The sequence below is a fragment of the Epinephelus moara genome, chromosome 5, assembly GCF_006386435.1.
Source record: "Epinephelus moara isolate mb chromosome 5, YSFRI_EMoa_1.0, whole genome shotgun sequence".
Classification (NCBI taxonomy): domain Eukaryota; kingdom Metazoa; phylum Chordata; class Actinopteri; order Perciformes; family Serranidae; genus Epinephelus; species Epinephelus moara.
In genome coordinates, this window is record NC_065510.1 from 21,723,846 (window position 1) to 21,751,680 (window position 27,835).

The 27,835-nt window shown below is 40.8% G+C and overlaps 1 protein-coding gene across 1 annotated transcript in view; it reads left to right on the forward strand.

Annotated features, from left to right (window-relative positions):
* The window catches only part of znf827 (zinc finger protein 827), a 79,345-nt gene extending 56,326 nt beyond the window's left edge, over positions 1-23,019 (forward strand). Inside the window, exons 9-15 of the mRNA XM_050044327.1 lie at positions 5,651-5,788; positions 6,874-6,903; positions 7,043-7,214; positions 9,306-9,472; positions 13,044-13,253; positions 14,983-15,160; positions 18,880-23,019. Coding sequence (XP_049900284.1) covers positions 5,651-5,788; positions 6,874-6,903; positions 7,043-7,214; positions 9,306-9,472; positions 13,044-13,253; positions 14,983-15,160; positions 18,880-19,900 — 1,916 coding nt within the window. The 3' untranslated portion in view covers positions 19,901-23,019. The remainder of the gene's footprint in view (positions 1-5,650; positions 5,789-6,873; positions 6,904-7,042; positions 7,215-9,305; positions 9,473-13,043; positions 13,254-14,982; positions 15,161-18,879) is intronic.
* Positions 23,020-27,835: the final 4,816 nt, after the last annotated feature.

Here is a 27,835-nt window from a genome sequence, read left to right on the forward strand (position 1 = left end):
ATCATCAGTGTGTTAGCCAGGTCGTGGCCTCCAGCCCTTGCCATCCGGCTTCTCATCACCTTGTGTGACCAGGCCATCCCCTAGTTTCACTTATGAGTCAGGACAAGTTAATGCCTTTATGTGCTAAGCTTTAACTAACAAGGCTCCGTAAGAAGGTCTAGGACTCTCAGAATAACACACACACAGACAATAAGTTAGGAGAGAAGCAGTGCAATCAGGCAGCTATACTTGGATATCAGGTCGTGTTGAGAGGCGGGTTGCAGCTAATGCAGGAGGTCAGGATGTCCACGACCCGCAGGTTGGTCAGGGTCGCAGTAAGTTTCTTGACATGTCTCGTGTTGTGACACCTTCACCGCCTGTGTGGCTTTACTCTGCGTGAGGAACCACAAACATAGCCACTGTGTGTACTGATTACTCATACAGTTTTCAGCTAAATGTTGCTTTGCACTGGTCCATTTACATGTATTTACCATCACACATGTGCCCTCACTCACCTTTATTACAGTGGTGAGTCACAAACCTACTGGAGACAGACGATTAAGATATTCATCTCACAGTTATATAAAACTGAAAAGCAGGAAGTTCTTACATTGGAGAGCCTGCCTCTTCATCAGACATTGTGTTTGCCCTTTTTCTTCTCTGTTTAAGAAATCAACTTAAATGATTTATTATCAAAATAGTTTCCCAGTCAAATTGTGTCAATCGACTAATAATTTCAGCTCCAGTTAAAAACAGGCTCTGCTTATAAACTATTTCCTAATTTGCGGTCCATTTTTGATACCCTAGAAACAATATTTCATAGAAGGAACACTGTGAAAATAATATGCAAACATTACTTTATTCAAAAGCAGTTTGAACTTGATGTAGCTCCTCAAAGTTCAAATACATTTCTGTTCAGTATTCGAATTTGTGATAGCTGCGTTATTTCCCTTGCAGCATATTTAGTATATCTTAGAATGAATCATAGTTATATATGCCTTTTTTAAATTAAGATTAAGATTCACTTGAATTAGATTATTTTTGACCAGTTCTAAAACAGTCTATTTGTGGCACATACCAAAATTGCAAAAAAAAGATAAACCTATATTGCTTCCCAGCAGGGAGGTTCAGTTGTTGCAGCAGCAGAAGGACATTAAGTACAGATAAAAAACAGAAAGTAAAATAAATACATAATGAGAGGTATATAAAACTGTAATAAGAATAGAATAAAAACAAAGTACACAAGAGCATATGGAGACAAACAAATGTGGCTATAGGTAGTGCACATGCATCTCGCACTTATTTTGTGTCCCTTTTTACCTTCCAGCTGTCTGCGTACACAACAGATACCTTCCATATGCACTGTACACTAACCATTCTCCTCTAAAATAAGAATTTAAACACTTCTTTAGTGTGCTTGAATCAAACAGAGTGTGCTGTGTTTTGCTTTGACAGCTCCAAAAAAGATGTGTGAGGGCAAATAAAAGCAAACGGACAAAGGCACACACCATAAATTCATTAGTTTGCATGTTAAGGGGCAAAGAGGGGATTAAATCTGTGACACAGATACAGGAAAAAAAAAATGCTCCAGGGTTTGTGAGTCAGTGACACAACAATAAAATGTCCTTTCGCACCACCTTCCAAAGCCGATGCATCTGTTCTTTAACATTTGGTTAACATAAAACATACCCCCAAATTCCTGAAAACATTCTGCTTTTCCTCATTGCGGCGTCTTTACCACCACAGACACCTCATCAATGGGTTTTGTAGGGCGGCTTTAAAAGGAAAAAGCCCTTTTAATGGTGAAATGTGACTTCAAGAAGCTACCACAACTTGGTGTTCGGTATAAACTGTACATTATGTGACTTAAAGATTCAATTTCTTCTCTCTCTTTTGTAAAGTCAGAACTGTCAGGCTCGTGTGCGCTGATTTCCATCTGCAAAGAATCAAAACTTTAAGTGAGAGGGGGAAAGTAAGCAGCAGAGTTTTTCCATCCTTTATGAACACTGAGAGTAAAACTCAGAATAACTTAAAGAATCTAATGCCTCGCAAATACAAAAAGTTTTGTCCAAGGTCAGTGCGTGTTGCGTGTTCTCTGCACATTGCAGATGAGAAGTAAAAATCCTCCCTCCATCTGCATAAGTTGCACAGCACAATGAGAAAAGTACTATACGTTTTTATTCTGGTTTAATTCAAAGCAGAAACTTCAATTCTTCAGACTCTATCAAAGCATCTGAAAATAGTCGCTCTCATTCTTTTTATTTCTTTGATTATGGGGTGCAGCGGGAGGGAGGGAAGGGGGGGTGACATACAGTAACGAGAGCTACAGTGAAACGTGTATGCTGCAGGCTTTAGAGCAAAGGACTGGTGCTTGCTGTTAACATTAAGAATGCATTTGCACTGCATCCCACCCGCAGGCGAGACAAGGAGCATCTGTCAAATGGTAGCAGACAGGTTTCTGTCTTGTGGGTTAGCAAATTAGCCCACAGTGTGTCAGTTCTGTTGTCTCACTGAAGTAAAAGGGAATGAGACTTTTCCTGATAGACTAGACTGGTATACCTCCTAGTTTTTGGCTGAGCACTACTTTACCAGAGAGTAGCACGTTGCCATGATTTAAAGCAGCCAAATGAGTGAATGTCATGTTGTACTTACACAGCATCTTAATGGAATTAGATTAATCATAGATAGATCCACTGCTGGTAAAATGTGATGTGAGTGTATTGTCTCTTTCACTCTCTAGCCCCTTTTACACTGCCTCTTCAGGGTGGGAATTTCATGCTGTCATGCTGCTTTGCCGTTCTGTATAAAAGGTACGATTGTGGAGTGGGGGGACAGAGTTGTCTCGCTTTTAAGCCAGCAATCGGAGGCACGAACAGTGCCGAAATGATGTCTGTATGAAAGGGACAGCCAGCAGGACGGGATCAGTGGCAGCACGGGTGTACTGTTTTGAGGGCGTGTTATGTGTCTGACCCACTGCAGAAGATTTAAAAAGTAGCTGATTGTAGTTAGCAGCTAACTCGAAGACGAAGAACATGGCCACAAATGTCCACAAATTGGGAAAACAATGAGGTCAGCTGCCATAAAAGAGACAGTAAATGGTATGGTTCTGTGTAAAAATGCCAAGGGGACTTCATAGTGGCCCTATAGTTTGACCTCTGTGTAAAAAGGGCTGCTTATTTCTTCTGTATCTTGCGTCATGTCATTGATTCTTTTCTGTGTCATTTGTCCCATCTCCAGTCCCCCTCCATCCTCTCCTGCCTGTCTGTGTAGTCGGGTGGAGACCAGAGGCAGAGCACTGTACGTAGTAATGCAGGCTGATTAGCATGGGAGCCACACGGCCTCCATAGGAGGGCTTAGAACTGATGAGCGGTGGGAGAGCACACGGGCACCTCAACAGAAAGAGAATACTGTATGAGGTTATTAAAGCTGGGTAGAATACATATCTCAATTTATTTATCACTTAAGGGATAGGTAACGAAAAAGTTCAACATTCAACGATACACATACAGGTAGCTTTAAAGCTCAACCAGTTACATATAAAAACAAGATGTGGTTTATGGGGGGTTATGTGTCAGACTATTTCTCGACCGGACGTTTTCATTTTCTTGTGTCTTGGCAAGTCTATTGTTTCCCCTTGTGTCTAGTCTTTGAGCCAAGCTAAGGTAATTTCCAGCTGGTTGTAGCTTCATACTTAGTGGACAGATATGAGAATGGCATCAACGTTGTCATCTAACTCTCTGTACGAAAGGGAACAAACATATTTCCCCAAGTTGTCAAAGTCAGTGTTTCCCAGAGGTTGACTGCTTTGGGGTGGCTGCAGGTTGGCAACAAGAAAAATATTTGAAAAGAACATTAAATAAAAGTATACAAATTTGCACAATGTAACTGTCAAGGTTAAAAAAATATTTATTTTTTTTTTGCTAGTCACCATTATTACCATAAGGCTATAGCAGGTTTTATTGCACGCAACAAAAAGAGTTGTCAACTCGAGTAACAAGTAACGCTCATTTCACTTGTCTCTCCTTTCGTGTGCTCCACTCCGCTGCGGCTCCAGCCCTGCCCTCGGTGAAGCACAGAGAGGAGAGAAACTTGCGTGACCCTAAATGACCGCGAATGCAGAAAAGTTTAAACATTGTTTAAAAAAGTTTAAACATTGTGCAGAAGAGGTTAGAAGCCAAAAATGGCTTATGGAGATACCTCCCCTTTAAAATAACAGCGATTGTAAGTGAAAAGCAAAAGTTAAAAACAAATTTTAACTGATCAAAAATTCAAAACAAAGCAATGACACAAAATTGATAGAAATATACTCATTACAAAAAATTGTATTTACATTCTGAAATGTATTACACATGCATCAGTAAAATGTTAAGGGTCTTTTTCAGATGTTTTTTGAATAACGATTATGTCCATGTTAAGTGTAGTGAAGAAAGAAGGTTGTTCCAGTGAGATGGTCCTCTATTTCAGTGAATATTGGTTAAGGGACGTCCGACAATACCTTAGATTTAAGTGCTTAGAGTGTCTTGTGGAATATCAGTTACTGTCTGAGGAAGACTTAAATAAGTTCTGGAAAACACTGGGCAGGTCATGAGTCAGGTGTATATATTTATACATGAATACACATGTCTGGTATATGTTCACCTTAAAAACTGATATTGATAGTGATAGATATACGCTAATAATTTCTTAAGAGAGGAGCAGATGAGTCGCGTCTTTTAGCGAAGATAATCACTCTCAAAAATTTCTTTTGAATTAGAAAAATCTCGTTAGGATAAGTGGGACATGTGGCAGCCTAAGCAGTATCACACAACATTATATGAGGATAAATTAAGCTGTAATAAAGAGTTCAAATACAGGAATGATTAACCAGTGAACATACTCTACATAAGATACCAACCGACATCTTTTTGCAGACAAGTTCAATACGATATCTCCATGTTAGTTTTTCATCTGCTATGACTCTTAGGAATTTAATGCAAGGACCCTGATATATTTCGATGTTGACTTTGTCTTTTATGTGTTTTTATTTTTGTTATACTGAGAGAGTTTGTCCATCTGAAACCATTTGGAAATAGATGATACCTCATCATTTCAAAGTCTCCCCCACAAACACAGATCTCTTAGCCTGGCCCCATTAGGCTTGTACAATTATAGGGGAAACACTGCAAAGTATTCTTTAAGCAAATATGAAGTGAAGAAACAGTTGTATTGTTCCAGCTGTTTTACTGGTGTTAAATCTCATTAAAGATGGATGTAAATGGGGCGTCCTGGTGGTTAACACACACACAATATTCTGCACTGATCACAACTTTCCCTGGTTTGTTTCTGACCTGTGCTGCATTCATTCCCCTCGTCCTCCTTATCCCCTTTCTTCCTGTCACCTCTCATACATCCCCTATTAAATAAATAAAGGCAAAACTTCCTGATGATAAAAATACCCTACAATTCAAAGAACACCACTATCACTACATTAGCACATACCACAGCAGTGTGTTGTGGTTTGGTAGTTACGGTTTCAACATCAAGACACATTATACTTAAGTTACTTTGATTTATAGCGTCATGACTTTACAGCCTTTGGTCTACCTGCTGGATGCTTCTGTGGCTGATTGTGTCAGCAGTGAGTGATGAGGATGGTTTTCTGTGTTTGTGTGCGTGTGTGTGTGTGCTCCAGACTCAGAAAAGGATGACGGCGAGCCGGGAAACGGGATCGCCCAGTGGAGACTAAACGAACAGCTCTTCCCCTGTCCTGTCTGTGGCAAGGTGTTCGGTAGACAGCAGACCCTTTCCAGACATCTGTCTCTGCACACAGGTAAATAAAACACACCACCGCCGCACATTTGCATGTCTTTGTTGAATGTATAGATGTAAGCTGGTGTGTTTGTGCATGTGTACTTGTGTTTGTGCTGCCCACAGTAAGTAAATAAGGTTGACTAGACTAGATTACCCTTCCTTTAAAGAGATTACTACCATGATTAGTCTCACTGGGAAAACTGCCCGTCTAATTACCCAGCTAGAGGGATGCCTCACAGAGTATCCACACACACACACACACACACACACACACACACACACCAGTATTTCTGATGCAGTCACGATTGGTTCCCTCATTCACTTTCTCTCTCACACTCGGACACGGGAGACTTCCTCAGGATGAAGCTGTACACTCCCCTGTGTCTTGATTACACTGTGTTTTCAAACTTGGCCCTCCTTTGCTCCCAATTGATCCATTCTCTCCCGTCACTGTCTTCCGCAATCCCTCTCTCCGTCCTTATTAGGAAAATAAATTAATAAGCATCCCGCTTATGCAATTTTATTTAAAGCCAATGAATGCCGGATTAGAAATTAATGCAACCTACTTGGGACTGCAGACTAAATCACTGGGCGCACAAATGGAGACTCGTGTACAAAATGCCCCCGCACAATTGGACATGCTCTCACATTTTGCGTGCACACACTACACGACACACACACACGCCATCTGAGAGCGTTGGCTGTGAACAGCTTGGCCACACCACAGAGAGCAGAAGCAGGGGCATATGTCAGTGTGATGGTCTTTTTGGTTTCCCCGGCGACATAAAGGTTGCCTGGCTTCATGTCCTTGGGGCAAATGGTGTGTGTGTGAGTGTGTGTGTGTGTTTGAGGGGGAGCTAGAGGGAGAAGACATGTTGTTATGTTGATTTGTTGCGGGATTAAAGGAGAGATTGTTATTTTGCATTGGTTTTTATGCAAATTATTTTATAGTGCTGGCAAATACGTTAAAATTATGTCTGTACGTGCCTCATATTTTCACTATCATCTACAGAATCATCCAGATGCTTCTCCGAAAAGTTGATTTTGTCAGACATCACAAGGTGTTTTTTTTTTCCTTCTTCTTTTTTTTCTTCCTCTTCCAAGGATCAGAGTTACAGTTGGGGTCGGGCGAAGGTGAGGCAGGGTTAGGCATTAAGTAATTAGGTTTAAACTTGCTTTGAAGGCTCAGAGGCTGAGTGCAGCTTAATGAAATATCATCTGAGGTAATGTTTACAGTAACCCGAGGTCTTTGTGTTTGTGTTTATTTTTGCAGAAGAGAGGAAGTACAAGTGTCACCTGTGTCCTTATGCAGCCAAGTGCAGGGCTAACCTCAATCAGCACCTGACCATCCACTCTGTCAAGCTGGTCAACACAGACGCCGAGCAGATCGTCAGCGCTGTTACAGCCGACTCTGCTGAGCGCAAGAACTGCCCCTACTACTACAGGTAGTGATAACAGAGTAAAACACAACACACAAATCCTTTTAGGATGTCTCGAGCCAATATCAGGGGTCGTAAACTCTTTGAAACACTCACCTCACGCCACGAAAACAGTTTCTTCACATCTGTAGCTGGTCTCATCAGCGAGACACCCTCCCAAAATAGACTTCTGTCTCTATACGTTACATTAACCAGACACATTGTATACAAAACAAAACCAGCTCTTTATGGTAGTTATAAACAAATTCAAACACTAGAAACAGTTCTGTTTATGAAATGCCAGATAAATTTACTTGTTTTTAAAATGTTTAGTGTTTTAAAACTAACATTGTTATTTTTTTTTTTTTTTTGTACAAAGCATAAATTACAGTCTGGCTGTAATGGGTTTATAAAGGAATATTCTAACTGGGCTCAATTACATTTAGCATGTTCGTAAAGAGTTTTCCACTACAAAGTCAGGTCTCATATCTGTGGCCATAAACATATCAATCGTTTTGGTGATCAGGTAGGAATGTCTGCCTAATTGCTGCGGGGATAACGTTAGCTTGTAGCATGTGTGTTGCTCCTTGTTTCCGTTTTGTTCCACTCACTGACACACAGGGGGGAGTGAAATGAGTTAACATGTTTGAAGTATTCCCATTGATGTAACGTACAGTTGTGTAGCAGATGTGACATACCGTTGTCATTTTAAGTCTCTCACCATCCCCCTTTATGTTTCACATCGAAACCAAAGTGACACCCAACGCCAGACCTGTAGGTTATAGGAGGATTTTCTATTTGTGGTCTGGTTATGGCGTTACAGGTGTTACTAACCACTTTGTAACGAGCTCTTTTAGCGTAGCGTGCATCCTAGCATGTCTCATTGGAGTAGAATGTATTGCTTTGGGGTGGGATGGGCACACAGCGCATGGCATGTTACGTCGTGTGTAGTGGCGCTGAAAACATAACATTTCACACAGTTTAAGATGTATATTTTATTTCTGCAGATGTAATAGTATTGCAGCTTCCAAATAAGTTAAAAAATAGCCGCCCACAGACGCCATAACGGGAGATAAGATGAACTCACTGTCTTTGGTTTAGCTTTACTCACTGTTTGATGATCCAGGGTGCATTGGTTGGTTTGAGAGTAGATTGATTTTCAGGTTTGCAAGATGGCGCTATGAACTGATTGTCTTGACTGTCGCGTTTAAAATAAATGGAAACAAGAATCCCCAAACAAACATTCCCCAAACAAAGGCCTTCACAAAAACTAATTCAAATCAATGGGGTATTTAATGACTTCATCAGACAATAGAATCTAACCAAATGGGTTGCGGTTAAAGACTGTAACCCCATGGCGTCTTCCACGCTCCAAACGTTAGCCCACCTGCCTTTAATCAAAGGTTGCCGCATTAGAATGACTCAAAAAATAATAGAAAACTAGGACTTGCTAGAAATGGCGCTAACAAATAGTAGGTCAACAAATTACTCGGCTCGTGGGGCATCAGTGGCTTAGTGGTAGAGCAGACGCCCCATGTACAAGGCTGATGCCGCAGCGGCCCGGGTTCGATTCCAGCCTGTGGCCTTTTGCTGCATGTCATCCCCTCTCTCTCTCCCCCTGTCACACTTAACTGTCCTGTCAAATAAAGGCAAAAAATGCCCAAAAAAATATCTTTAAAAAAATAAAATAAATTACTCGGCTCATATTGCATACCGAGCCGAACGCCTCGCACAGAAAGGTTCAACACATGTATTGTTACACCCTTGTTAGTTAACCATCTCCTGGCTGTAGCTTCATATTGAGTGTGATTTTTAGTGTGTTAGAGTGTTCTTGATCTTCTTCTCGAAGTGAATGAGTGAATTTCCCAAAATGCTGTACTTGTGTACTGGAATACTTTTATGTGGCTAATGATGATCTGGAAAGAGTCAAATAGCACCACGTCTGCAGTGTTGAAATATTCAATAATCTTAATCAAATTAAAAGAAATGTATCCGTGCTGTACCACTTACCAATTTATGCAGACATAATATAACACTAAAGCTGACGGCCCCCCCCCCCCCCCCCCACCCCCTTGTTATTCTCGCCATCCTTCCCTTTCCTCTCTGTTCTCTGTCCAGCTGCCATGTGTGTGATTTCCAGACGGAGCTGAATGCCCAGTTTGTCAGCCACATGTCGCTCCATGTGGACAAGGAGCAGTGGATGTTCTCGCTCTGCTGCAGCGTCTGTGACTATGTCTGCATGGAGGAGAACGACATGAAGAACCACATTAGTACTGGACATGCAGGTACACAATCCCTGGTGACACGTGGTGGTCCACTGGTCCTGAGTGACTGAATTAATGAAATAGCCTCTCTAAATGTGTTGGGTTGTTTTTTGAGTTAATCAGTTAGTTGTTTAGTGTATAAATTGTCAGAAAATAATGAAACACTCATCACAGTTTCCTAAAGCTCATGGTGACTGTTCCAAATTGCTTATTTTTTTCTATCCAATAGTCCAAAACCTTAACATTTGCAATTTATTACTATTACATAACAAACAAAAGCAGCAAATCCTCCAAACTAAGAAGCTGACAGACACTAGAACTTAAAAAAAAAAATAACTAAATCGATCATTAAGACTTGATGATTCGACTTTTCTCTCGACTGACCAAAAGATAAATCGCCCTGTCGTTTCAGCTCTGGGGTAATGTTCCTGTGTTTGCTGCTCATGCAGGCTTCTCAAACATGTACTGAATAGTAGCAAAGTGCATGATTCAACCCCTAGAAAAATGATTTATGGAGTTATTTTCAAAATTACTCTCACATGTTAGAGTGGGTGGTAGCTTACACATTGTGGCTCTTGTTCACAACTCAGAATAGAAATACAGTGCAGTACTTGGACAGTGACACATTTTGTATTGTTTTGGCTCTGCACTCCAACACGTGGGGTTTAAATTTAAACAGTGACTGACGTTAAAGAGCTGACTCTCAATTTTTAAGGGTTTTTGAAAATTGTGGATATGAATTTTTATACGCAGTCGCTCTGATTTCTGACAATGATGAGGTTACAATTCATTCAATCTCGGAGTGCATCGGCTAATGTCTGACTGATAAAGTCTCTGAGGAGTGCGAGAGACAATATTTCGGGCTGATCCGGTGCAGCCAGCAGATATACGGGCCAAGGCTTTCTCTTCTGTGCGCCAATCATTGCAGCTAATCTCTATTAACATATCTGCATATGAATGCAGCTACACTTTTAAAAAGCTAATATAAAGCTAACTCTTAGTCAGACAATAGCCGATGGGTTCCAAGATTGTATTTCAGCCAGTGTGTTCCGCCTCTTCACACACCACACTGTCAACCTGCTATTCAAACATGATTGGTCAATACTACTCAGACTACAAACGGAAACCTGAGCACTTTGGATGCCAAAATTTTGTCCCGTTGCCTACAGACTCTGCATACATACAAAGATATCTGTTTCTAGAGATAAAAAATCCTACACTACTCACTTGAACTGAAGCTCAAAGTCAGTATTGATTATGGATTCATCTGCTGATTATTTTTACAAGTAATTGTTTGTTCTATGAGAGTGAAAAATGACAAAATTGACACATGTAAATGTATTTTGTCTGACCAACAGTTCAAAACAAAGGATATTTAATTGACTGTCAAATATGACTTTGAGAATAGTCCTTTAATATGAGGTATAAGATACTCTTTAAAATGAGGAGGCAGAATATGAGGAAAATATGCTCTATACTTGTATCATTACTACAGTAAAAAAGGTCCATGATGCAGCTGTGTTTGAGAAGCTGATACCTTGAATTTGTTTTGACATTTTGCTTTAAATAATGACTTGACTGAAAACCAATTAGCAAAATCTGTTCAGATAAATAGATTAACTAACTTACTCGTAGTTTCAGCTCTACTTTCAATTCAGATCCAAAGTGTTTAATTACAGAACCAGCACAATTAGCATCACTGTCTAAATACTAAATAGACTTTAATGCACCTTCCCAGTTTTTTACTGAGCATTAGTTCCAAGTCAAAACATCCTTATGTCCTAATGAAACAGTAATTTACACTTCATAAACACGTAGTTGTATGTCAGTTCAGAGGACACGGGGAAAGACAAGCAGCAGAATTGGGTTTCACAAACAATCCTCCTCCAGTCGACCTTCTTTGGACTTTTAAAGCTGCTGGTGTGAACCCCTGGTAGTCGATATGAGTGTTTTTGTCTAAAACAGCTTTGTCCAGTTTATTGCTGACGTTTTGCTCTTCCACTGTTCCTCAGTGTGTGTGTGAGTGAGTGCGTGTGCTGCTTGTGTGGGTGGGTGGGATTGTCCGGCGTAGACAGCTGAGGGGTCTTTCAGAGGCCACAGTGGCCTTGTTTATCTGAGAAGGTTGGCCCTTATCGTGCCTGAGGGGAAAAAATCAATAGGCCTTGGGTCCTTTGGAGACGAGCTGGGTTTACGATGCCACTGTGGCCATCTTTTAAGTCTCTCAGCCTGGCTTGGCATTTATCTCAGTCTCACACAAGATGGACACCAACAACAAACACACAAATGTACAGAAGTGTGGCTTATGGTCACGTCCTGCTGCCGTCTGTATGTGGAGATTTTAGTAATTTGTTAAGGTTTTGTTAAAGTGTCTCTACTTGAGGTTTAAGGCAGCACTTAGAGTGAATCCAGATGGACTGTAAAAGGCTAGTTATCTGGTCAACTGTGTGGACACGCCCAGGCGGGAGATGGCTGAGCGCAGCAGGTGTCATAGTTCAAGCTGACCCCCTGTGAAGGCTGGACTCTGCACGGGGAGAGGGTAGGTTGGGTGCCCTTCTCTGTAGGGGGAAGGTGGTGAATTATGTGATGGTACTACTTGATATCTACCTTGGATACTTTGGCAGATAGGCAGGCTTTGCCTCTTTATTTCCGCTCCTATATCATGATTGTTGCCGGGCAATCATAGACGAAGCTTTTCGTGAAAGAGAAAATGGAATATTTTTCAGTTAAGGTGTGTTTCAAGGTCGAGGCCCACTGGCTCAGAGCAGTGCCTTTTTTTTCTCTCTTTTTGCTTATATTCTATGGCATTAGCCTTTTGGATATTATAAGAGAAGGCAAGTGTATGTTAAATACTGCAGCAGAGGAGATAAAAGCTCCCTCAAGCTGGTTCAATACTGTATTCAAAATGCTGCTAAGACTGCGGTGTGATTGACCCTGGTTTATTTAGATTTGATTGAAGGCAATTAATCATGTCTTCTATTACAGTATAATTCCTTGTGTGTGCACTGCATGTGTACATCCTTGTATGTTTTAGGCAAGCGTGTGTGTGTGTGTGTGTGTGTGTGTGTGTGTGCCTGTATTAAAAAGATAGGTCAACCATTTCAGGATCCGTGCAGCCTTTCCTCCCTGCTTTCACTCCCTCCTGAGTGAATGCCCTTTGTTGAGCTGTGCCCTGAGATGCTCCCGCCATCTTAGCTCCTTTGGCCATGACCCGCGCTCCTCACCCCTCCCTCCCTCTCGGCCCCCTCCCCTTCTAATTCCCTCTCTCTTCGCAGTGAATTGCAGACTTAGAGAAGGGGATCAATAAAAGCACACTGCATCTTGATTTGACTGGCAGCAGGGCCTCGGTCAGAGCACAGGGCTGCCGAGGCTGCCTGCCTGTGTTCTGTTTGTGTGTATGCCGGTGTGTGTGTGCATGTATATAACGATGGTGTTCTTGAAACGGATTTTCAGCACAATTTCTGCAGGGTTTCAGGTAATATCTTTGCTCCAGGAGCTTCTTTAGTCAGGGCTGGTGCATTTGTTTCCCCAGCATTGCTTTCCATCGAAATGATAAAGATTTCTCACCTTCTGCCATCTCTCCTCTCGTGTCCAGGTCTGAACTCAAGAAGTCCCCTCAGCGAGACCAAGAGCACCTCCTCGTCCCTCTCGGCCCTCAGCGACTCACTCAACAGCTCGGAGGGCGGAGACCTCACCCACGGTAACGAAGAACTCAGGGGCCTGCTTGCCCCGCCCTCCTCCGCAGGCAGCCAGTCCAGCTCTGGAAGCCACTCGGGATCAGGAACTGAGGACAAGTCTGACAAAGGCAAGGAATCGTGGGAATTACTGCGAACACATACACTTCACCATTTTAAAACCACTGAAAACGTCTCCATTCTGTCTCTACAGCGCTGTATAGTCACGACTGAATAGACAATAAAACAACACATCAGGTTATATTAATGAAGAGTTTCACAGTCAAATCTTAGCTTATCTGCTTCATCTGGATTTTGTGGGTGTGATTTGAAGGGATTTGATTGACAGTGACCAAACAACCCACTAACTGTCATCAAATTCTGCTTCAGAAGTTGCTAAATCTGGACTGGTGCACACAAGTATTATTTAATTAATAACCCTCCTCTTCTAGAGCTGTACTGAGACTAACCACTTACTCTTTGGTCAGAAATCTGCTTGCACTGGGTGACAGACCAAATATGGACATCGAGAAATAAAGTTGATTTGTGTAGCATATTTCATACGACAGACTTAAACTCAACGTGCTTCAAATAAAAGGCAAAAACAATAGGTAAAGATCGTACGTGACAAAAACATGCAAGAAAAGAAGGCTTTATTAAAAAGGGAATAATAAGAGTACTGAAGTATCCATTAACCACGAAATTTAAACCTCTCTACTAAGAGCTTGAGAAAATATTAGTTTTCAGTCTGCTTTTAAAAGACGACACTGTTGTAACAGACATAAAGAAGACGTTCATTATTACTCCTGTCATTTATACACCCGTTAAATCAGAACAGTAGGAGAACGATGCAAATGAGTTCTGAAATGACATGTTCATTTACTTAATTGCGTTCATATGTGGCCTAGTCCAAGCAGTTTTTTTTTATCTTCCATTAAGTAACTTAACTGCACACTTTATACTATAATGTATGAAGTCTTCTGTGTGTCTTTCTAAAATCTAAGAAAAAATCCCAGATGATATCATCAGCATTATCTGGATGTACAGATTCCTAACCAAAAGTTTACATTACAATCTTGGGGTGTGGAGTTTAAAAGTTGCGGGCATATGCCAGGCACTGAGGGTCTGAAAAAATATTTGTGAGATACATTGTTTTTGGAGCTCAACCCCTGTTAGGGAGTGATAGTCAGGATGTCTTCGCCCATCTGTATCAATTTATTATATATATTCTTTTTATGTGAGTGGGCATCAGAGCATGTGAGCCGAGTGGAGCGGTGAGAATTTCCGCTCCTCGCTCACAGAGCTGCTCGTTCCCTCCGCTCCTTCGCTCAAAGGCGCTCCAAGCCGCTCCGCTCAATATCGCTCCGTGCTCGTCTCAGATTTCACCCCGCTCCACTCAAAAAAGCTCCGTTAGTGTTACAGGAATAGTGCACCTGTATGACTGCTCAGTTTCCTTTTGAAAGTACTTAGGAAACTTGATTGTTGAGCTCGCAGCAGCCAATTTTTGACAGGAAATTGTGAGTGTGTAAAACACAGACGCATTTAAACTCATGGTGTGAGCAGTACCAGAGTGAAATTGGAGCGGGATGGAGATGAGGCGACGCTCTGACTTTTAAAAAAATCTGCTCTGCGTTCCATCCAAAATTCTTCCACTCGTGCTCCGCTCACATGCTCTGGTGGACATTGTTGAACCTGACTTTTCCCTGAATCTGAACTCCCTTTGTTTCAGGTTCTGGGGTCAGGTTTCAGTCATGCTGAGTCTGAAGAGCACGACCAGCCTCTGCAACAAAATTATCAAATTAAAAATCATTGGAACAGACTCAGTCTTATCTCACCCTCTCCTCTTTCCTTCCCCTCCAGGCTTCGAGTGTGTCTTCTGCAATTTTGTGTGCAAGACGCGTAGCATGTATGAACGGCACCTCCAGATCCACCTCATCACGCGAATGTTTGAGTGCGACGTCTGCCACAAGTTCCTCAAGACGCCCGAGCAGCTGCTGGAGCACAAGAAGTGCCACACCGTCCCCTCCGGAGGGCTCAAGTAAGGAAAGCAAGTACAGACAGAGGTTCCTAACTCCGCCCGTCCTCCCCCTCCCTCACCCCCTCACCCTTTCAATTCACTACACACAAAAACACATATACAGTACGTCACAGTCACAGACAAATGCTAGGGGTGTGCAAGTTACATACGGCATATGGTTTCAGTAATTATTTTACATGCACCATTTAACTCATTTGATATAGATAAAACGATGCATGTTAAATAACAAAGGATACAAAAAGATGCATAATGTTATATACATTATTCTGGCTGACATTATTATGGTTCTTTCACTAAGAGCTGATTGTAGCAGCCATACAGCTGAAGACAGAAACAGATTTGTGGTCCTATTTGAAGATTATTCCAGCCATGTGTCCTTAATCAGTTAACCTCACTTTAATGTTCATTATCTGCAGCCAGCAAATGAAATGATACAAGCTGTAGTTTTGCTCGACAGCCTCTCTTGGCAAGTGTAACTTATTAGACAGTGGTCTCTGGGTCTGCAGTGGCTGCTATGAACAGAAGGGAGAGTGGAAAGGAGATGGAAATGGGCTTCCCCTCAGGGTCTGTTGTTCCACTGCCCACAGCTAACAGCCATGCCAAAGAAAAATGTCTGATGAAACCTGCATTCCAGAAAGCTCCCTTTTTTTCCCCCCAATACAGACAGTAATATGAAATTTGTTGGCACACCCCTAGAAGATAATCATTTAGGAGAAGCACAAATGTCAGATCACTTACATCATAGCCAAGTCAGTCCAAATGTATATGAAATTAAACTAATGCATGCTTTGTGATACACAGCGTGCATTTTGTGGAAACCCTGATAAAAAGCTTTTAAATACAGCATCCAAACCTCCCCCACACAAATATATATACAAACATATGAACATGTACTTAGGGCTGCACAATTAATTGATGACCGTAATGATTTTGGCTTCCCACAATTAAATGAACATGATCAGCTGTGATACTGATGTTTAAAATGCGTGTTCTGCTCATAGAAAACTCCGCTGGCTATCAATCAATTAACTGAAAGCCTCCACTTTTAATGTGTGCACCCTGCTGCAGCAGAATGAAAATCATCCCTTCATCAATGATCACCATATGTTGTTTGGAAGTATTTCCAATTTAAAAGAGAAAAAAAATCATATTCAAAAAGTGTATGAGACGTGTCCTCGCCACAAAGCAACACAACCAACTTGTTAAACCATCTGAAGAAACACCATAATGTGCGGTACATTAAAGGCCAAGAACAATAATGTCTCTTTACATTTCCTCACTGAATCTCCTTCTTTAGCCAGCGTCAACTCAGACATCCATATCAGTGACTCTGTACAGCCCGTCACGATACCGTGACCCCTGTAAAAAAAAAAAAAAATTAAATACAGCAGTGGAAAGATCCATCCAGCTCCCAAAGACGGACTAAAATAACCAGTGCAATCGCATTCCATGTGACCAAAGATATGTGCCAATAAAATCTGTTTTCATGTGGTCGCATTCTGTAATGGCATTTTTATTTTTAGTCAGCTTATATTTTGGTAAAGTTATGTTACAGTTTATTTATATTTTGCTTTTAGGAGATGCACTGAATTTAGGTGAAGAAGAACTGTATTTTTTTAACCTTTATTTTTGGATTGTCAATATAAAACAAACGCTCAGTGCATCATTTTAAAAACTCAGTCACAAATATCTTCACAGGTAGAAAAACAAAAAACAGTCCTAGGACTGAAATATTACGAGTAAAATGAAATACATATATACAGCGATAGAGGGAATACTGCTACTCATTTAGACCGTTACAATTCACTACAGGGCTTCAAATACAATATTTGAATCGTATTCTTATTAGAAAACCGTAAGTCTTATGTTTTTACAACATGGAAGTAAAAGCTGCGCTCTGTTCATTTGCAGTAAAAATCAATCAATGAAGAATCGTGATAAATAATCGTGATCTCGCTACTGTGTAAAATAATTGTAATCATCATTCTGGCTATAATCGTGCAGCCCTACAAGTACTCATGCACATTGGATATAGTTGTCTAATTCTAACAAGGCAGCCTCGCTCTCCTAATAGTGACTGTTTATGCAGCTCCAGTCTCCTCACATGCTTCCCTCTCCATCTCCATACTCCAGTCCCACAGGAGCCTTTGTTGTACTGTGACACGTTTATGTCCCATTTCAGGCCTGTCAAGCTAACATAAAGCCCATCTGTTGATCTCAACATCCACACCACACACTGATGATGTTAGTGTCTGAGCTCAGGCCAACCCAGGGTGGCAGTCGACAGCAGAACAGCTCCAACACATGACAATATTTGACTAAATATTTAGGGGTGAAAAAATGCAGTAAATGAAACATTTTGTAAAGATTCATTTCAAGTAACACGAGCCATTTTTTTGTTTTTGAGTTGTTCTCATAACTCCAGTCTGTGCATGTGCAGAGTCATTAAGTATCATTATGATTACCGCCTCATCTTGTCATAAGCAAAGATCTGTGTTCTATATCGTTTTATTTCTTTTCTTTCTGTGCAGCCATCAGTGGAGTTAGGATGTTCTAAACATTGCTAAATGTCTGGAAATGGTAGCATTTCACTAAATGTAAACCAGGAAGCTGCCAACACAGTTATGATGATTTATACTTTATACAAATCCTGTGGCTAACAGAGCACAAACACACAAGAAGCCCCCTTCATAGCTCAAAGATCTCCACACAGCATCTTCAGTCACTAACTCGAGGATTTGCTGCTAGCTGTAGAGTGTGCGTGAATACATGTACAGGAGTTTTATAACGGTTTTAAATGTTTCTTCTGTCTGGTGTTAATGTTTTTGAAGCCAGATTGATTTTAAGCTAGCTACTCAGAAGGGAAAGAAGCAGGTAGAGGATATTTTCGATTTGTTTTTTTTAATTCAAGGGTGAAAAAAGATGGAAGAAATGAGCTGTTTTGATATTTTTTATATTTAAAGTTATCAGAATATATGCTTCTATGCTGTTCTGTTTATATCTGCACATGTGGGTTATATTTCCAGCTCTTCAAGGTTTACACAGTCTCTTAATTTATGTAAACCACATTTATATTTACTTTTAAAAGCAGGCAGGATTTAGCCAAGCAGGTGTAGAGAGAGTTAATGGACCTTGAGGGCAAACAGGTTTTAAATAAACTCCTATTGCCTATATTTTCTAATCTCCAACGTCCAGATCAAGATTTTTTTCCCTAGACCAGTGTGTACATGTGTATACACTTGAGCAATGTGAAGTGTTTCTATATATGTAGGAGTGTGTAGAAAGGGAGAGAGGGCCTTGACCATTTCGAGGTTTTTCTGAGGTGATTCTGTTCTGCAGGGTTTGTGAAGCGCTTTGGGGCCCAGAGCAGATGAAAGGTGCTATTTAAATGTAAGTGCCACTCCATTCCTTCATTTCCCTTCATGTCCTACTGCTCCAATCTTTTCTCCAGCCTGTCACCCCCCCTCCTCCTCCACACACACATATACCTGATCACTTCAATTCTCCCACCATTAAACTGCCACACATACCACCATGAGCACACAGAACTGTACATGATACACACTTTTCCTTTACCTGTCCTCCTCCTCTTCATCATTTTGTGTTATTAAATTTCAAGGTGTGTTATGTGGTTTTGAACGTGCACTTTTCTTCAACTGTCCTTTGCTTTTGTGTGCTGTGTCCTCCCTCCCTGCTTCCCTTTTTGTTGCATTACTTAGGTGCCCTTTCTGCATCTACTCCACCAATCGTCCAGCGGCCATGGAGTGCCACCTTAAGACGCACTGTAAGATGGAGTACCGCTGCCGCATCTGCCAGGGACTGTGGCCCGACCAGGCCTCATTGGAGGCCCACATGCGCGGGCACCGCCTGGGCAACCACTACAAGTGTGAGCAGTGTGGCTACTTGTCCAAGACGGCCAATAAGCTGATCGAGCATGTGCGTGTGCACACGGGCGAGCGGCCCTTCCACTGCGACCGCTGCTCTTATAGCTGCAAGCGCAAGGACAACCTCAACCTGCACAAGAAGCTGAAGCACGCGCCGCGCCAGACTTTCGGCTGCCAAGAGTGCCCTTTCACCACCACACACCCCTTTGTCTTCAGCCGCCACCTCAAGAAACACCAGAGTGGAGGAGCGGGGGAACTGGACGGAGGCTTAGGAGGAGAAGAGGTGGAGGACGATGAGGAGGCAGGAGAGGAGGAGCTGCCACTCCAGGGAACATCGCCAGGGGGCTCTTCACTGCGGAAGAGACAGGAGAACTTCCTGTTCAGCCGAGGAGGAGGGAGCAGCGGAGGGAGTGGGAGTAACAGCCCACTCATGAGTCTAACGGCGTCCCAGGCGCTCCAGTCCGTTGCCCTGTCACTCACATTGGGCAAGTCCCACCAGCTGGACGCCGGCAGCCCTCTGCACTGTGTGGTCAGCACGAACGGCAGCAACGCCACCAGAAACCCCAGCGGCCCGAGCAGCGGCAGCCCCTCCCTCTTCCTCCCCTCCTCCCGCCACGTGTTCGAGCAGTACAGGAACTGCGACCGGGCGCACCTGATCCCCCTCACCACCTTGTTCACCCACAACAGCCGCTTCACATTCCACTCGCACCTCCACTCCAGATGGCGGCCCGCCACATCTCCTCTCCTCTTCTCCTCCAACTCGGCGTCCCCCTCCCGCTCTCCCTCCTCGCCCTCCTCCCACAAACACTCCTTCCTGGCCTACCTGGGACTGATGGAGAGGGCCAAGACTGTTTGACCTCGCCCACCTCCTCTCCTCCTCCTCACTTTTTCCCTCACTCCTCGGACGGTGGTGTGAATGACACTTGACCACTGCAGTGGGAGCAACGTCTTTTCCAATCAGACCAGCAGAATAAGCTGGACCAGACAAACATATTGAAGAAAAGAAGAAAAAAAAACATTTATAAGAGAAAAAGGCTGTACATGCTAAAAATGCATTTATATCAAAAAGCTGCTTTTCTTATCAGTTCTATCAATTGAATTATTACTACTTCAACTACTACTCTCTATTACCTTTTTTTCTGTTTTTAAATGTCTGAATGACTTGGACCCAGTTGCATTATCTGAGGAAACTAACGTATCTCAGTTTTATAGATATTTTTCTTTAGTCGTTTGACGAGATAAAAAGATGAAACAAAACTTGCAAGTGCTATATTTTAGTGCATTTTTGTCTCTTGCTATTATGCATCGAAATAGCATGCCTGTGTTTCAACTAGCTTTGACGTCATTAGGAAGCTAAATTCGAGATATCCTGAAGTGTTAGCGGTGCAACGTGGACAGAACCAATGAAACGGAATGCTTTTCATTGTAAAAGGCACGTTTCCAAAGCAACGCCTCAAACCACGCACTTACTTATTTATCAGTCTTGTACATAGTTTTGTAGCCCTTCCCCTTCCCATCTTTTTGATTTCTGTTGGTTTTTTGTATAATGGTGAAACCATATTATGCATCGCTGCTGCCTGATATCACCCCCGTCTCGGAGTCATTTCAATGGGTTACTAGCTAATTTTAATAGTTCTCACAAAACAGAAGATAAGCTGTGATGATGTAAATAAGACAAATCTGACCTATCCTGACAAGAAATATAGATTTATTGCTAATAATTTGAAAGTAAAATGTTGACTATGAATTTGCACTCGCAGGTGAATAAGCAGTGAAATAACGACACGACAAACAGAAACATGAATTCATTACGTCTGAGACCAGGTGGATATCAGCGCAGCTCCACGTGCAGAACTATGTATGACGCACCTATACTTAGAAGAGATATATGAGATAACTGTTTTGTGGAGGTGACCAGCTCTGGGTTAGCGAGCTACCCACAGCCAGGGTCACCACAGGCCGATTCAATGGTGCTTTTTGGAGCTTTTTGTAATTTTTTGTGTACAAAAAAAATAAGAAAAAAACTGTTCCAAAATGACTTGAATGAATGTATTTTTGTTTATGTACATGAAAAAGAAGCGATACAGAAGTGTGAACAGGGACGTCTTCTGTGCTGGATAAAGACGAGAAAGTTAGTGTGTTTGGTGGCCTTCTGTGTCTTTCGTTTGTTTTTGTTTTTATTTTTTTTGTCTTTCAATTTTTTTTTTATTATTATTACGTTTTTTTACTGAGCCTTTTACATCATAATAAAACATTTTCTACTAACATTCATAGAGGAACCCATCGTGAGAAAAAAGCTCCTGTAGGTGCAATGATGAAGCAAAGCCATTCACTTGTACAGCGTTGCGTTCAATGGCACTGGCTTCTGTTAGGCCGGCAGACATGGTACTGCGTTTTGCCCCACCCCCCTTTGAGTTTCAATTGCACTTAACGTAGTTATACGTCAAGCCAAAAGCACTTAAATCTTTATTTTCCTTTTTTTTTAAGTGCAAACTTAGGTCCACCAGGTTACCGTAATGTGAAGTGGACAGTAGTTGCTGGAAATGACTCAATCAACACCCCTTAGTTTCACATGTAGGCATTTCGAGCGGTGCAAAAGGGTCTGCCTCTGTGAAATCAGAGAACGTCAGTGAATACAAATTGCATGAATTAGACAGTAGAGGTCAAGCTCTCCCTGGGAACTAAAGGTCCCAGGCTAAATTGTGATAGCCAGTTTTGCACAGCGCTGCACTTTTTGATTAAGAGAATATGTATTTATCCGTAAATTGCTCAAAAAGAAGTATGTTTGCGAGACAGGGCAGCATAGTACAAGCATTTTATTTTGAAAAGATGAAAAAAGCTTTACCCATTACTGATGGCGCTTGTGTTTGTAAGTGGTCTTCAAGCCAAAATCCCTTATTGTAAAGGGATTGGTTTTTTTTAATTTTCCTTATGTTCTCCTTTTGTTTATTTCACTCATGCATTTTTTCTTACAATGAATCATTGTTGCTTTTGTTTATTTTTCTACTTAAATCATGTCAGAAAAATGTCGATTGGACAGAGAAAATGAATTGTCGAGACCAAAATGTAAGTCGCCGCAGGATGTGATGTTAGGATTGAATCCGTCACTACCTGCCTCTGGAGCGATGCCTCGATTGTCCCCCTTTACACTGCTGTTTGTTTGTTCCTTTTTGCTCTATCAATGTCTGGCATGCTGTCTCTGGAGTGAAAGGAGCATCCCTCCAACACACACACACACACACACACACTCTCCTTGTACTATCTACGTTATCTTTTATACTCTAGTGCCACTTGGTGGAAGGAAACCACCTGAGACTTCTGAGAATGAGTCAAACTAATTGTCAGGGTCCAAAAGAAAAAAAGATGAATATAAAAAGAATGTGTCCACTCTTGACACCTTTTTAAAATGTCTGCCTTTTATTACAGCGTAATCATGAATGGCTGCACTTCTTTCTGTCCCCCCTAGTTTGAGTGTAATGTTTAAAAAGGCAACAGGGCTCTATCCTTTTAAAAACCGATATTCTTAAGCACTTATTCTGTTTATTTTTGCCCACTTGTAAGCAGCACAGTGACCTTTTTTTATTTTAAAGCTTGACTACCTTCTCAGCACTTCAGAGTATGCATGACATTGCCCTCAGCACTTAATTGTGTTTAAAACTAACTCCCCTCGGTTGCATTTAGTTAGCATCACACTGCACTGTCTACAATCAGTTAGCTTTAAGTTTGGCTGTATTTTATGATTAGAAAAAGGCTCAGCTATCTTTTGGCACTCGGTAAAGATTGGTATGTGCTGTACAAAGCTTTTTTTTATTACTCCATTGTTAAGGCTGTACAGGGTTGTGACGATAACTGGTAAATAGATCATTTGTACTTTTTTGGTTTTGTATTTGTTTTCTTTGTTTGGCATTATTTTATGTTCAACTTGCCAGGTCTAAATGTAACAGGATTTGAAAGTAAAGCTTACATCAAATATTACGTCGCTTGTTTGTCTTTTCATTCTTTTGATGGTGAATATCATGTGTATCCACGACCTCAAACTGTGTCTCTCTTTCACTTTTCTAAACATATAACAAAACTGTTCTCTTCATTTTCCAAGCTCACTGTTTCTTCTGTGAATATTTAAATGACCCAAATACTTATTGTCTCTTATGCATAAACACAGAGCAGTCATTTGGTTTAAGTTTCTAGTATATGTGCTACATATAACAGATCATTTTATACAGTGTGTGAGGTAGAGGTAGTCTCAGATCCCTTGGGGAGCTTAAGACTTATTTCTAGTTATCTTTACTGTTACATTTATTTTCACGTTGAAAGGTGATCCACACAGACTATTCAGCCGACTGTGAGCAGGTAGCTATAGTATGTTGCTGGTGTTGTAGCTGCTAGCATAGATATAATACTGGTGCTACTGGTTATACTGTGTAAATTAAAAATATACTGTAGGCTGATTAAATACATGTAACATCCGCAGTTCTTTTCTGCTGAATGATTGAATAACCTTGTTTTAGTATCCAGTCCAGTAAACGGTTGAAATAAAATAAAAATAAAATAAATAAAAAGTTCTCAGATAGTGTTCATGTCACTAAACAAATAAATTCAAAAATAAAATGGACCTGTGTTAAACTCATTTTTAGTCAGGACATAATTTCGGAAAAGGTCCTGACATTTAAACTGTTTAAAAATACTTTTGGTAAAATTACTTTTTCACAGTTTGTTAAATTGCATGGTGTTGGGCTTTCTGGATTCATTGAGTTTGGCTGACAAGAGCCCAATCTGATTTGGAAGTAGCCTCCCAAGTACAGATGTCGTACGGTACTTAAAGGGTAAGTTTGGTATTTTTCAACCACGACCAACCAACCTTTTTCGACTATGACGTTTTTCCGTGATTTTTGATGGCATGTTATACTATGACGTTTTTTTCATGATTTTTGATGACATGCTATTCTATGCCATTTTTTAATGTTTTTGACGACATACTATACTATGACCTTTTTTAATGATTTTTGACGACATGCTATACTATGACCTTTTTTAATGATTTTTGACGACATACTATACTATGACGTTTCTTCATGAGTTTTGGACAACATGCTATACTATGACGTTTTTTCATGATTTCGGACGACATGCTATACTATGATGTTTCTTCATGATTTTTGACGACATGCTATGCTATGACGATTTTTCACGAGTTTTGACGACATACTATACTATGACATTTTTTCATGATTTCTGGTGACATGCTATACTATGATGTTTCTTCGTGATTTGTGACGACATGCTATGCTATGACGATTTTTCCTGATTTTTCGTGACATGCTATACTATGACATTTTTTCATGATTTTTGACATATGATGTTTTTTTTTCATGATTTTGGACGACATGCTACACTATGACTTTTTTTCATTATTTTTGACGACATGCTATACTATGATGTTTTTTTTTTATGATTTTTGACGACATGCTATACTATGACGTTTTTTCATGATTTTGGACGACGTGCTATACGATGACATTTTTTCAGGATTTTGGACGACATACTATACTATGACCATTTTCCTGATTTTTTTTCAGGATTTTGGACGACATACTATACTATGACCATTTCCCTGATTTTTGGTGACATGCTATACTATGATGTTTCTTCATGATTTTTGACGACATGCTATGACGATTCTTCATGATTTTTGACGACATACTATACTATGACGATTTTTCCTGATTTTTGGTGACATGCTATACTATGACATTTTTTCATGAGTTTTGACGACATACTATACTATGACGATTTTTTCATGATTTTTGGTGACATGCTATACTATGACGATTTTTTCATGATTTTGAACGACATGCTATACTATGTCGATTTTTTCATGATTTTTGGTGACATGCTATAGTATGACATTTTTTCATGATTTTTGATGACATACTATACTATGACGATTTTTTCATGATTTTTGACGACATGCTATACTATGACGTTTTTCATGATTTTGGACGACATACTATACTATGACTGTTTTTCACGATTTTGGATGACATACTATACCATGACATTTTTAATGATTTTTGATGACTTGCTATACTATGACTTTTTTCATTATTTTTGATGACATGCTATACTATGACGTTTTTTCCATGATTTTGGATGACATGCTATACTATGACGTTCTAAATCACGTAGGAACAAGCAAGCACTCTCAAAATAAATACACTTGTGAGGTGCACGGCCACAAACAGTGAAAAAGGGAAAAACGCCAGCACTCTCAAATGTCCTTTTAGTAAGTTTCATCAACCAGCTTGGATGGCAGTACCAGTACTGGTACTGCCATCCAAGCTGGTTGATGAAATGATGAAATAATGAATGATGAAACTTACTAAAAGGACATCTGAGAGTGGTGCCATTTTTCCCTTTCATACTATGATGTTCTGTCAGGATTTTGGACGACATACTTTACTATGACGTTTTTTCATGATTTTGGACGATATGCTATACTATGACCTTTTTTTCATGATTTTGGACTCCGTGCTATACTAAGACTTTTTTTCATGAGTTTTGACGACATACTATACAATGACGATTTTTTATGATTTTTGACAACATACTATACTATGACTTTTTTTTCATGATTTTTGATGATATACTATACTATGATGTTTTTTCGTGATTTTTGAAGACATGCTATACTATGACAAAAATGACTGAAATTCAATAAACAATCATGTAGGATTGCGAGGATATACCTGTTTTAAGGTGTACCGTGATGCAGAAGTCAGCATACGTTGTACATTTGCTAATGTACGATACTCAAAAAATAATTCAACTGGACGGAGAATCTCCTTTTTATGTTGGTTATTTTCTAAGGAGAGACCTCTTACACAAATGTCCACTAACAAAATGGTTTCAAGTTTAATTTATAGTTTGTTCAACCAACAATAAATCTTCCATTTTCCTTTAAGGCCTTGGTTCACAACTGGTCCAGACATGGGGTCCAGATTTCTCGTTAGTCGTTTGTTCAAGGTCCACAACGTTTAATATTTTCAGCGTCATACTTGTTGTTGAGCAAGTTTGCTGCCTCTGTCAAGTAGCTTTCTGTTAGTCACTCACTCTACAGCAGGAAACAGCACTTCAAAATATAAGCTTTGTGCTGGAAATTCACTGTACTTAAAAATAATTTTTTTTTTTTTTTTTAACTTGACATGTTTTCGAGTCACTTGCAGCCCATTCAGAATGGACCTGCGACCCACTTTTGAACCAGGACCCACCAGCTGGGAATCACTGCTTTCAGTGTCATTCTGACTGATAGTAATATAAATTCTGTAACACAGAGAAACTGCAATATTTTCGGAGATGGTTGTCATACTGTGAAAATCTCATACTGTCCAAACAAGGATCCTCATATTTCATAACCTTCAAATCAAATTACAAGGACCCCAAATATAAAATACCCTCAAATTGTGCCACCAATATCACCAAGAAATGCAAAAGCCTTGGTGTCCATTCAGCGTTCCTCTCAGAGAGACTAGCATATAAAAACATAAAAATAAAGGCTGAGATATCAAGCATCAAATGCATGTTTGAGACCAGTAAGGGCAGATATCATTCAGTGGGGAGACAGGGACATGAGTTAAGGAACAGCGTAGATCATCTTTGAGGGATATAGCAATCTCTAATTTATAACGTTGGCGTGCCATCATAATAATAAGGAATAGGATCTGTCATGGTGTCTAGCTGGTGTTTTTATTAGACCGATGGGAGGTCTCTCTCCCTCTCCTTTCTGTGTTGTAGTAATGAAAGTTACAGCACGTTCTCGCCCAGCCAAAGGTTGGCCCTGCCTAATGAAAACAGATGAAGCAGAGATAAAGTGTTTGCCGACATTAAGGGACTCATTTATCACCGTTAGCCCCCGAGCTATAGAACACCTTGGTCTGGAGCTCTCCTTTAACAGGCCCTGCCTCACAGCACCCTGGTGGCACGCTGCAGCCTTCCAGGCACATGAACACCTCCATCTTTACCTCTCTTTCTCTCTTTTTCGTTGCAGGTTTTGCATTGCTTCAGCGGATAATATCACTGTTTACATCTCTATGTGTATACAGTCTCATCCACAGTGTTTATACAAGCCGGAGTGAGGTTTTAACTTGAAAAAAGGAAGTGATTTAGAGGAACCTTTATCAAATCTAAAGGATTTGGCAGTCCTTGCAGGACCTCCGTCACCTCAGTGTTGACCCTCGTGGGTTCAACAGCCATCCGAAGCCGAATCTCTTCTGTTGAAGGGCCATGTTCTCATCTAGCTGCTCATCTTGCCTGTGTAATAATGAATCTTTTCGGCTGTGTTTAAAGCTGCTTAATTAAGTTCAAAGCAGCGCTCGGGGCACTGTGCGCCTGCTCAGCTGACCTCCCTATGAGTGGAAGTGTTGATTAGGAAGTGAAGAGACATGCAGGCACTGCAGGGGATGGCTATTGATTGAAAGGATAGAAAACCTCATTTGGATTTTGTGATTGGAATATCACACTGTACACGGGGGCTGTTTTTCTTCATTTGCTGAATAACAATAACTCCATTCCTGCGCTGACAGTTTGGTGAAATTGTCAACTAAGTGAGGAATTTCTGTGATAAGACTAAACGCCGGAGTTTTCCCTCATCCCAATAATAGCCCTTCACCCCGGCCTGAGCTGTCTGCACAATGTCGACCTTTCGACACCACCTCGCGAAAGTTGGCCGCTGTCGATCGATAGCGTGTTAGCTTTTTGTTTGAAGGTTCAGGCTGCCTTGGCTTTATTACAGCTG